The 12,554-nt window shown below is 37.4% G+C and overlaps 1 protein-coding gene across 2 annotated transcripts in view; it reads right to left on the bottom strand.

The window, feature by feature from the left end:
- The window catches only part of NADK2 (NAD kinase 2, mitochondrial), a 32,954-nt gene that overhangs the window by 3,075 nt on the left and 17,325 nt on the right, over positions 1-12,554 (bottom strand). The window contains exons 7-11 of one of the 2 annotated variants that reach the window (XM_079779685.1): positions 11,357-11,435; positions 8,811-8,876; positions 7,474-7,569; positions 1,916-1,971; positions 1,730-1,783 (exon numbers count right to left, since the gene is read on the bottom strand). In XM_079779685.1, the coding sequence (XP_079635811.1) occupies positions 1,730-1,783; positions 1,916-1,971; positions 7,474-7,569; positions 8,811-8,876; positions 11,357-11,435 (351 nt within the window). The remainder of the gene's footprint in view (positions 1-1,729; positions 1,784-1,915; positions 1,972-7,473; positions 7,570-8,810; positions 8,877-11,356; positions 11,436-12,554) is intronic. The other variant, XM_079779686.1, reaches the window with a different exon arrangement.

Raw genomic sequence — 12,554 nt, 5'->3', positions numbered from 1 at the left:
ACACTGGTTCAAGACAACGGCATGACGAACTCAGGTTGACAGAATGATCAGTTTAGTAGCACATTAAAAGACATTATAAAACCATCAGATAATCTGTATTTTCCAAAATTTCATTTGAATTTTTGGGTTCTTTTAAAAACCTATTTTTTTTTAAAAAAGAATTTGCCTCTCTGGGAACACACACATAAAGTACGTGCTGGCTCTGAAGAAAGTAGGTCCAGAGTGTCTGTGAGCATGGCCCTGGCACTCACTACTGCTTCCGAAGACAGATCTTCAAAGGAATAACGTTCATTCACAAAGCAGTTTGTTTATTAAGGGAAAAACCAACCACTTTATTTTGTATGTACCCTTAAATTAATTTACATACCAGATAAAATGTCAGTTGATCTATATACATTATGTTTTAAGTTAAATTACATAATGAAGACTCAATTACTATAAATGCCTAATTTTTTTTCTTTTATATAGATTTAATGCTAATGCTAGCTCATACGCCATGATTAAAATAATCTGTTAGATCTCAAATTGAGAGGAAGAAATAGAGTCCAATTTAGAGAAATGAAAGGGAATTCAGAGATTTAGTCCTGTTTTCAAACTAACTTAAAGGCAAATTATCTGCCCAATGAAGGAATTCTTATGTAGAAATCCAGATATACAAATATATGAACTGACACTTTACCATGTATTGCTAAATCATTTTAAAGGCAACCAACAAGAATGAAGTTACTCTAATAACTCTCAATTCAAGTGTTTGTGTTTATGGATGAATGACAGTTTTAATCTTATATGCGTTGATATCCATTTTGTGTCAGTATTTCACTTGGGGTTTATATGTTAACAAATCCTTACAAAAGAAGGTAGATGTAACTATAAATATGTTTGGGCTTTTTGTTGTTTTTTAAAGGAATTTACACCTTCATATCAAAGGATACTCTTCAATTAAACTCACAGTAAGAAAAGCTTTAGTTTGAGGTCTACAACATTGATCCTGGTAAATGAGTGGACTTTAGTGTATTAAAATTTCATATGTAAATCAAAGGAACATTGTTTTTCAGAATTTAAGATGTAAATATTTTTTAAAATAAAATTTAAAGAACAAAGCTGAAGAGTCCCCAAGCACCAGTGATCGACCTGCCCTCCTCATTTTACAGCAGAGGGAGTGGAGGAGTGAGAATCACAGCCCTGCCCAGGCTTCAGTCAGGCACTGGTTGGCCTGGGATTGGAACCCAGGTCTTTCCATTCCCTGACCAGTATCCTTTCTCTCCACAGGACTAGTTCTCTTAAAGGGACCCTGAGGTAACTGGGCAGGAGTAGGCAGGTGAGGGTCAAGCAGAACACTTCAGTGAATGGGAAGATAAGCATTCACAGCTCAGTGGATTCCCCCTCCTTCCAAGGACATGAACGGCACCCGAGTTTAGGCGTGCATTTCCTGTTTGCCACATGTGTGTTTTTCTGTATTTTCCTATTCCCCAAGACATAGCTGCAGTTATGCCATTTCTGACACAAAGGTTAAATTTTATGGTTGACAAAAATCATAATATAACACTATATTATGACTTTTGTCGTTTTAAATTTTTATTGTTTACATATATTTAAAGGGATATTAAAGCATGTTTGAGACAAAAAAGGACTGTGCTTTGCTAAATAGACAAGTACACATCACAATAACATCCTAAAGTCAATACAGAATTTAAATGAAACTTAGTAATTAAGATCATTTGTCACTGACCTTTCTCTACCAGTTCTCTGTTCAATGGAAGACTTAAACTTCCTTGTCGTTTTGCTATTGAAAAAGGAAAGAGGAAAAATATGTTAATTAAATGTTTTGTATCATGTAATAGCTAACATAGCATAAAACATATACATTCTATGGTATATTGTAATTATAATATATAATAGCTATTTTGGTACTCACCAATATTTAAAACATCTTCCACAGCCTGAGTTGCAACCCTGTTAATATTGAATGACCTAGAAACAAACACCACATAAATTCTTTCTTGTTTTAATTCTAAAAACATACTAAAGATGAAATAGGAATAATCTACTTAACATACAACGAACTTTTAGAAATTTTCAGAAAAACAACCAAAGACAACAGTCACTTCACCCAGTTTTAAAAAGTGGGCCAAGTACATGGCCGTTCATAGACCTATATGAAAAAAAATGCTCATTCTTACTCATACTTAATACAAATTAAAACATACAATTAAAACAAGGTTTTTCTCAGATGTGCAAGAATTAAAAACTGATAATGTATTGGCATGGGTATGGGAAAAGAAGTATAGGAGTTGCCATCAAAGAGCAATTCTGCACTATTAAAATTTAAATAGAATATATTCTTCGATCTAATAATTTATTGTAAGAGATACTTGCATATATAGTACACAAGGACACAAGAATTTTACAGAGGCATTGTTTATAATAGCAAAACAACTATGTAGCAATACTCAAATATATGTAGCAATAGGAAGCTGGTTAAATAAATTATAGCTATTCAGCCAAGTACTATGTAGATATTAAAGAATAAAATAGAACTAAATGTGCTGATATGTAGAGATAACCAATATGTTAAGTTAAAAAACTGAAGGTATTATATAGTATATATGTTACTTTCCTGTTTTATTTATATTAAAAAAATTATACATATATTTGATGATTGAGCCTGGAGATTAGTACTAGAAATTTGAAATTAAAGAGAGACTAGCTTTTCATTGTATACTCTTTTGTACTATTTAACATATTTTTAACGTGTAAGTATTTAAGTCATAAAATAGTTTCCTTAAAGGTGAGAAATCCTTTACTAGTATGATACCTAACTTAACCACTTACAAACAAATGTTAACACAAACAAGAATAACTTTTAAAAGTAGCTCTGTCCTAGGGCAGTAGTCGGCAAACCGCGGCTCGCGAGCCACATGCGGCTCTTTGGCCCCTTGAGTGTGGTTCTTCCACAAAATACCACGGCCTGGGCGAGTCTATTTTGAAGAAGTGGCGTTAGAAGAAGTTTAAGTTTAAAAAATTTGGCTCTCAAAAGAAATTTCAATCATTGTACTGTTGATATTTGGCTCTGTTGACTAATGAGTTTGCCGACCACTGTCCTAGGGTCTTTAAAAATTAAAGCAAGTTTAAAAAAAACAAAAACAATTCTTATAGAACTCTTAGAATTATTCCACTGCTTCATACTCTTCTCACATGGCATCAGCAAACAATCCTAATGAAAAGGAATAACATAAAGAGTCATACAACTCTAACCTAATCCAGACTCTTAACTTTTTTGAGGGGGGATAATAAATACATATACCATTCTAACCCTATCTTCTATACATTTTGAAAAATGTGAAAACATTTTGAATAGTCTTTTAAGAAAAATGCATATACACAAACTTTTAATTAAAAATTTGGCGTCATTCACAAACCAAATCCCTCTGCTATAAAAATCTAAAATCTGGCCCTAACCGGTTTGGCTCAGTAGATAGAGCATTGGCCTGCGGACTGAACAGTCCCAGGTTCAATTCCAGTCAAGGGCATGTACCTTGGTTGCGGGCACATCCCCAGTAGGAGGTGTGCAGGAGGCAGCTGATCAATGTTTCTCTCATCGATGTTTCTATCCCTCTCCCCTCCTCTCTGTAAAAAATCAATAAAATATATATTTTTTTAAAAATCTAAAATCTGGCCCTGGCCTCTTCTTCACTATTACCTGTCCGATTTCACATTCTGACACACCAAGCTCATTCTCACCTGTGTGCCTTTGCTCATACCTGCTATCTATATCAGCGGTCGCCAACCGCTGGTCTGTGGACCACTGGTGGTCCGTGAGGTCCGAAAGGTTGGTGACCACTGATCTATATATATAAGAGGCTAAACGACCATCCGACCATCCAGTAGGTATGATGCACACTGACCACCAAGGGGAAGGCGCTCGATGCAGGAATTGCCAAGCTGCAGAGACTTGGCAGCAGCGGCTCTCGGGTGACACACCCTGGAACCAGAGGAGGGAGCCTGATTCTGGGGTGCGTCACCCGAGAACCGTCCTCTTGCAATCTGGGACCCCTCGAGGATGTTGGAGACCGTTTCAGCTGGATCCCTGGAGGCCAGGCCGAGGGACCCCACCTGCCGGAGGGACCCCGCTCACTCGGCAGACGCCCTTTGAGCCGAGCCGCAGGTGCAGCCGGCAGGGGAGGGACTGTGGGAGTTGGCTCCAGGGTGTGTCTGGCCCATCTTGCCTAGTCCTGCCCCACCGGCCACCTTCTAATTAATTTCCTGTCAATGTGCACAAATCCGGGCACCCGGGTACTAGTCTGGTAATAAAGCAAAATAGTTCCAAGTGTCCTGACTGTCTTATTCTTTAGTATAAGTTCCCAATACCTACCTCACATCACATGCTATGAGCCATAAAGCATTTAGGGCACCACCTGGCTCATGGCAAGAACTCAGCACTAAAAGAAAATGCCAAATGCAAGGGATATGTATGTTACATTCTAATTCCTGTGAATATCACATTTTTGGAAGATACTGTTTTAGAATTCTATTTTAAATCTAAAAGTCACATAAAAATGAGCTATGTTTAGTAGGGTTCCATTGAATTAAATATATAGAGAGGACAAAATATTTTAGTAATATCTCCTTACCATAGTTAAGATTTAACTTAGAAAAACAAAGGGCTAAGAAGATTTGCTGTAATATTCCTAGATTCTGGATTCCTATTATTAGGAATACCACTTTCCTATTAAAACCAACCCAAACTAAGTCCTCTGAGTTAGGATTAAATTAAGACTAATTTCCTGTGGTTAGGACCTGGATCTCAGCCAATTCATCCTACCTTTAGAAGTGGTTAATATTCTACATCAAAACAAACTACATGACTAAGCAAGTGTTAGCTAGCACATGATCACTTTTTTTTCCCTATATCCTTTACCGTACTAAGTTCCCATCGGAAATCAGACATACCTTGTACTAAAGACAACCAAACAGAAAGACAACTTGGGTCTCATATCTTCACTGGCTAGCAAAACTTCCTTCACTTAAGAGCACCCTCACCCTGACGTCTGCTACGACAGGATGTGTGGAGGATGGAGACAGTTAAGAACTAACAGAAATGGAGGATCCCACTCTGTAGTGCATCTCCCCGTGTATGTAGCAAATCATGTCCCCCAATGGGAAGGGAACCAAGGTGATAATGCAACGATTCAGAGACACCTGCATACCCCTACTGGGGATCAAGTCCACAATCCCGGTATGTGCCCTGACCAGGAATTGAACTGGCAACCTTTTTGCACGAGACGACACCAAATCAACTGAGCCACACTGGCCAAGGCAACCAATGTTTTAAAATGATACTTCTCATTTTTCCCCTAAAGGTTCATTTATTTGACTAAGACTGGGATTTTTAAAAAATATGTTAAGTTACTGACTACTTATGAAGCAAGTGATATGATGTCAGAAAATTTGCTTCCAAATAGGTCTTTATAACCCTAACTGGTTTGGCTCAGTGGATAAAGCGTTAGCCCACATACTGAGGGTCCTGGGTTTGATTCCAGTGAAGGGCACATGCCTCGGTTGCAGGCTCAATCCCCACCCCAGTCAGGCGCGTGCAGGAGGCAACCAGTCGAAGTCTCTCTTTCACATTGATGTTTCTCTCTCTCTGCCTATCCCCTTCCCTTACACACTCTCTAAAAAAATCAATGGAAAATACCCTTGAGAGAGGATTAACAACAAAAACAACAACAAAAAATCTTTATAGGATGAAAGAATATATAGGGGAACAGAGAAAATACAAGACTGGACATGGGGATTCATTATACTATTTTTCCTATTCTTGTATACATTTAAATTTTTTCACAATAAAAGGTTTTAAAAAGTAATGCTGAAAAATAGGAACTAAAACTCCATTTTAAACGACCCAAACTTAAGATCATAGTTTCAAAAGCACTATCTGTGAGCATGTAGTCTTTATTCAAAAAATATCTGCATGAATGTGTGCTAGGGACTATGATATGCACACAAAAAATTAAGCAGGGAGAAAAACGACACCAGAGCCCATCCTAAATGCCTCAAGTTGTTCAAACTAGCTGGGTGTGAGCTTCCTAGATCAGTGGTCGCCAACCTTTAGGACCTCACCGACCACCAGTGGTCTGCGGACCACCGGTTGGCGACCGCTGCACTAGTTAACTAATAATGTGGTAAGTGCTATGAGAAAAAGTGCTAGAGAGGACAAAAAAGGGGTTAATTGTGCTCATAAAAAAAAAAATCTAAGTCTTAATAGTTTTCCTACAGAGAGAATGACATTTGAAGACTGGATTTTTCAGCCAGTGGATGGAAAATGGAGAGCATTCAAGTATTCAATGCAGAAAGAAGTTGCATTGAGTAAAAACAAAAGCCCAGAGAGAGAACCTGGCTTGTGCTGAGAATTCCAAGTAGCCTGCAGACTGTCCCCTGTGCTGAGGGTTAGGGCAGAGTAGTGGCAGGCTGGCAAGGAGCCTCAGGTCATACTTAAAGGGCCTTGTACGACAGACGGAGTAATCTGAACACAGTCAGGAGCTGATGAAAGTTTTAAAGCACAGCAGGGGTACAGTCGTATTTTATCTACATTTTAGAAATGATACTCTCTTGGTAGGATGAATGACAGCCTGAAGAATAAAGGGCAGGTACAAGACTACTCTAAAAAGTGGGTCCCAGGCCAAAGAAATGGCAGTGGAAAATGAAAGGGGGTTGGGGGGAGGATCTCAGAAGTGCTACTGACTGGATTTAGAGACTGGTTTGTGGGAGACTCAAAGGTGCACGCAAGGTTTGGAGGAAAAATGTTTTTTTCTCTAGAGCACTAGCTCAGGGTAAGCAGTGATACTATTAAGCAATGCAAGGAACACAGGCAGAAAAACCAAAGACAATAAATTCCGTTTTAAACGCACTGAATTTGAAAAGCTACTACCCCTCTGCCCACAAGGTCATTTTAGGCAGGAGTCTGTACTCAGGAGGGGAAGGCTGCCACAGGGAGAAGTCGGGAGGATGGCGTGTGTGCTATGTACGAATCAGAGAGACTTCCCAGAAAGAGGTTCCAGGCTGAACAAGACGCCGGAGCCCAGGTTAGCTCTGATCAGACCTTCCAGGCATACACCTCTAGCACACGGTTTTTGTAATGGACTTTGTTTTCATTTCTTCGCTATTATTTAAAATATTCTTCATTTTTTAAAAATATGTAGTACTTGAAAAGATTGCTCTTCTTTTTCCTCTTTACAAATCTAGGGAGATGGGCCAAACAATGACCAGAGCTAGGCTGCACTGTGGTCTAAGAAGTCAATGCAAGACTTCTAGACCCAACCCATGAGTGAAGCAGAAACCGAGCCACCAACACAACCCCGCCAGGCTGCCTCCTGTGTAGCAGAGGCCTTAGATATGCCGATCAGAGATAACGAGTACATCATGTTACTTAAAATATTTCACAAAAGTTGATAAGCAGCATCCAGAGTTACTCACCAGGCCTTTGATCCTGTTCCAGTGCACAAATTGAGCCCTGAACTCTTCTGTTTTTCCCAGGGACCATCATCAATTGAAATCTCATAGTAGGAAGCCCTATGAATTAAGAATATAAAACTGGATTTGCTGAACTTAAGGCTCACAGTAAATAAGACACAGTCTTTTCAGAACTGATGAAATCTATGTAGGCCAGCCTGACTTAGTAGGCACACACATCATGATGCTAATGCTAATATTAAGTGAAAAAGTTAAAAAAAGTCTACATCCCTCTCTGATCTATGTGCTCCTTTCTATCAATACTTTCACATTCCAAACAGGGCCTCTTCTAAAGTTTTTACCTAGCATTGCTGCTGCTGCTGCTTTTATGCAAACATACACAGAGCCTTATTTCAGAATTCAAAAAGAAAAACCATTCTTTGGTGAGTTTCTTTCTTGGTAGCTAGTCCTTGATATATTTAAGTCTATTTAGAGTTTCTGATAAATTTTTGTTGAGTTACATACTATTGTGCCTTTTGAGTTGATAGTAAGCTAACAAGTTCTAAAGAAAATTCTCAACCAGCACTGAACTATTGGGCAGAACTAGAGATTTATATTTCTTACAGTATTTCATCAAATGGGTTTTCTGGATAGTAGCAAAAATGATACTATTCTTTAACTGCATGAAAGTATAAGTGATTTGCAACTATTCAAAGAACTTTTGAAACATGTAAAAGTCTATTTTGTAAACTATATCTTAAAATAATATTGTCACTAATCAACACTGGATTATTTTTCTTTAGCAAATTAAAAAGTTAAAATAAACCCTTAATAAAACACAGCTTTTCAAAATTAATGAATTATTAGACATAAGTGCAAACACTAACACTCAAGGGATAATTTAACTTTTGCTCTAACCCTTTTAATTTCTCTGACCAAGTTTTGGATCTGTGAAGGTTTTATATGATTTAACTCCTTTTCATTTTTTCTCTGAACTCAGCATTCTTCATAAAAGTAAAAGATAGCACAGTTAATATTCACATTTAATCTACTTCATTGCTTTATTATATCTTCTTAGAAAATTAGGGATTTTAGTCTCATTAGGAGCCTGTTATGTACAGACAAGCCAGCCAAATCACTGCAATGGTTGCTACTATGCCAGAATCACATGGAAACAAGAGATTAGAGGTGAGTGGGGAGAGAAGCGGAGGTGCGAAGGAAGAAAAGTGATAGTCAGGTGAGAGATAATGAGCAAATTTAGTGTCATTCTTTCATACAGGTTTATCATTTCATACAGATTAGTCAACTCATAGAATTTTTGTTTCAGGGAATTATTTTTTTAAAGCAGCAATAAAACTCACAGTCCCTTTAGAGTGGGTATACTTCTTCTTAAACTGTCCACTGCTACAGCCCAAGAATATGACATTCTAGGTTAGAACAAATAGGAGAAAAGAAAAAAATGGGCTTTTAAAATGTTCTTAAATTTAAGAACATTATAAATGAGGCAGGAATAATATTGCTGCACTTTGTATTTTTCAAGCAAGGCACATACGTTCTCAGGGCACAGTGAAGCCTAGCACAGGATCTGGAATCCGTTCTGATGCGGACTAGTTACGTGACCTCAGACAAGTTACATGAACTCTCCAAATCTCAATCTCAATGTTCTCCCCGCAGGGTTGCTAACAGCATTAAATGTGATAGCAGGCACAAGATGCACAGTGCCCCACACATCGCAGGCGGCTAGTAATGGTCGTCACTTCCCTTCTGCCTGAGGGTCTGTCGTAGCATCTTTCAAAGTACCCTCTAATGCCTTCAGCAGTGAAACCTCTTTCAACAGCACTGAGACAACCCTGCTGTCCTTATCTCAGTAAGGGTGTAAGGTGAGGCATCAAAGAGCACAAAAAGCAGCAGCGTCAGACATTATCTAGAGATAAACCAACCAAATCACTACTGCCACAGAGAATGAAAGCATTCAACCAAATTCTCCTCCTGGGACTTCACCCAATGCCCCAAGTCTATCAGTTTATCCCAGTTTCCCTCCTTTTATACGTTATTTGATTTTTAGTAAGTACAAATTATAAAGCAATGCTAGCAGAAGCTCTCAGAAGTTACCACCTTTAAAATATACAAACATAATAATATAAGCCATTAAATGGCTTCCCTAGAGTAAAAGCATAAACTCACAAAACATTTTGCCTTTGTCATCTACTAATTTTAATAGCCTTTCTCCAATCTCATTTAAAGTTGTGGGTCTCTTATGTCCTTAGCAATAATACCAGATTATATCACTAATTAGTTACATTTTCTTCCTTCTCCCTATTACATAAATGTACCCATTATTCATGTCCATATTACTTCAGATTTGATATACAAAAGAAAAAACTTTATATACAGCATGTCTTACTATGTTAAAATAAATATTTTTACACTTAATATTAAGTTTTTAAAGAATATATTTTTATTACTTTAAAGAATAAATTTTACTTTTAATAATTTTTTAAGTTATGTATTTTACCACCACCTTCCAAAAAATAAAGATACCACAACCTTTATCTTATTCATCTTTATATTCCTAGTGGCTCTCATAATATACACAGCAATGCATAATATATTTTTGTTGAAGAAATTTAAAGTTACATTAATCCAAATAATTACAACTACTCAGAACAATTGTTCAGGTCATCCTGTTGAATCAGGCTCTTTCTTTCCAGTACTACCTAAGTGAGATCACTGGCTAAAACATGGGTAGTTTTTTAAATTAGGACAAATTTTTCTCATCATAATTAAACTTACGAAAGAATGTGACTTACAACAAACAGAATTTCAGAATGTGTGGAACGGCTCTCAGTAAACTAGGGAATCAACCACAATGCTTGCAAAAGGTAACAGGAAAGTGGGACAGAGACCCATCTCTAACCTTCAGCCCCTAACTTACATATACAAAACAGAGAAGGCACGCTCTAAAGTACTACCAAGAGATAAATTAACTTTATATTATAGCAGTCATTTTATAACTAGTAACTAATGTCATTTTATAACTGGTAACGAACACAAAGTTTTGCAAAAATAATTCAACTGAAAATTTAAGCGTAAGTTATATTCAACACCCACAAAACAGATTTCATCTGTAATAAAACTCTTAATCTTAATTTTTTACTAATAATTGTTACAAATCTTAACCTGGCAATATACTTGCCTTATGATGTTGAACTAAGGACGCAATTATCACTTATGTAGTATTCCTGCCAAAAATGTTTAGTCTAAATCTAATCATGCAAAGGAAAAAAAAAAAAAGTCACACAAATCTAAAATAAGGGCTATTCTGCAAACCAACTGGCTTAGACCATTCAAAATATTAATATAAATGACAAACAGGAGTGAGGCTAAGGACCTGTTCTTAGTTAATTCGAAAGGGCCATGATGGCCACATGCAAGGCGAGATCCTTAATTGGATCCTGGATAAAAACAAGCAAGCAAACAAATCAGCTTTAAAGAACATCATTAAGACAATTAGGTAAGTTTTACTATGTTGTCTACAGAAGTTGTATATCAAGTTGTATATGCCGATGTATGCCGAGTAAGTATACCATTCTCTTAAGCATGCATTGATGATAAATATAATGCACCTATATGACAGATGGAAGGTTCTGGGAAATACTGCAGTAAAGAACCTGAAAAACTTTGTTTAGCCTAGGGTTTCACAAACTTTTTGGGTCATAGAATCTTCTTTCCTCTTTAAAATGTATTAACATGTATAAACGTTTCAGAAATATTTCATTAAATAATTCATTTCTATTATTTAGATAGTATTAATTATTCACAAATCTTAGGCTGTAGAAATTCAATAAATATCTAAAAAATACTAACATGTTAAATTCCAAACTCAAGCTCACAGGTTTTAAAGTACCTGGATGACAGACTCTCCCCAATGAAGACTTCATTTAGTGCTCTCACTGGCAAAAGCTGGGGTCCCGAAGCCTCGGGCCCTGCAGGTAATGAAGAAAAAAATCCAAGGTAGCTCTTAAATTTTAGCAATGTTATGACATAAATTTTATAAAATTAAAATATTCATATTTTGTTGTAATAGAATCTATACTTTAACAGTATTAACATATACAGTAAGTAACTCAAAGTATCCTATATAATAAAAGGGTAATATGCAAATTGACCCTAATGGCGGAAAGACAGGGAACGACCAGTTGCTATGACGTGCACTGACCACCAGGGGGCAGATGCTCAATGCAGGAGTTCCCCCTGGTTGTCAGTGCACTTCCACAGGGGGAGCACTGCTCAGCCAGAAGCCAGCTCATGGCTGGCCAGCACAGCGGTGGTGGCAAGAACCTCTCCCACCTCTGCAGCAGCGCTAAGGATGTCCAACTAACGGCTTAGGCCCCGCTCCCAGCAGGCCTAAGTCATTAGTTGGACATCCTCCGAGGGCTCCCAGGCTGCCAGAGGAATGTCTGACTGCCAGCTTAGGCCCGATCCCCCTGGGATCGGGCCTAAGCCAGCAGGTGGACATCCCACAAAGGGTCCCAGCCTGCAAGAGGGTGCAGGCCGGTGAGGGACCCTCCCTGAGTGCACAAATTTTTGTGCACCAGGCCTCTATTTCATAATATAAACCTCAAAGTCATTTTACATTACAGCTGCAATGAACCTTCTGACTGTCCAAAATAAACCTTAATTCTTCTTGAAACAATTTCTCAAGAGTGGTTAAAATATACTTATCCATCACAAAAGATTCTTATTGTCACACTTAACTAGGTTTTACTCTGGAAACTTCAGAAGTGAAATGATCAAATACCTCCAAAGGAGAGACATTTTGAATTTAAACAGCAAATTACATGCCTGGCTCATGTTGGAAACCAAATCAGTTGGTAGAAATCAGATCTGTTTAAGTTTTTGTTTTTCTTGTTTATTCATTTGTTGCTTTCAGTTTTATATTCCACATATGAGTGAAATTATATGGTTCTTAACTTTTCTGTCTTATTTTAGGGTCAAATATATGGTGATGAAGGTGATTTGATTTTAGGTGATGGGCACACAATGCAATATACAGATTATGTATCATAGAAATGTACACTTGAAACTTATATAATCTTATTGAC

The sequence above is a fragment of the Cnephaeus nilssonii genome (assembly GCF_951640355.1).
Source record: "Cnephaeus nilssonii genome assembly, chromosome: 2".
In the NCBI taxonomy this organism is placed as follows: Eukaryota; Metazoa; Chordata; class Mammalia; order Chiroptera; family Vespertilionidae; genus Cnephaeus; species Cnephaeus nilssonii.
The sequence above is the reverse complement of the archived record's forward strand: the minus strand, read 5'-3'. Positions and strand labels throughout refer to the sequence as shown.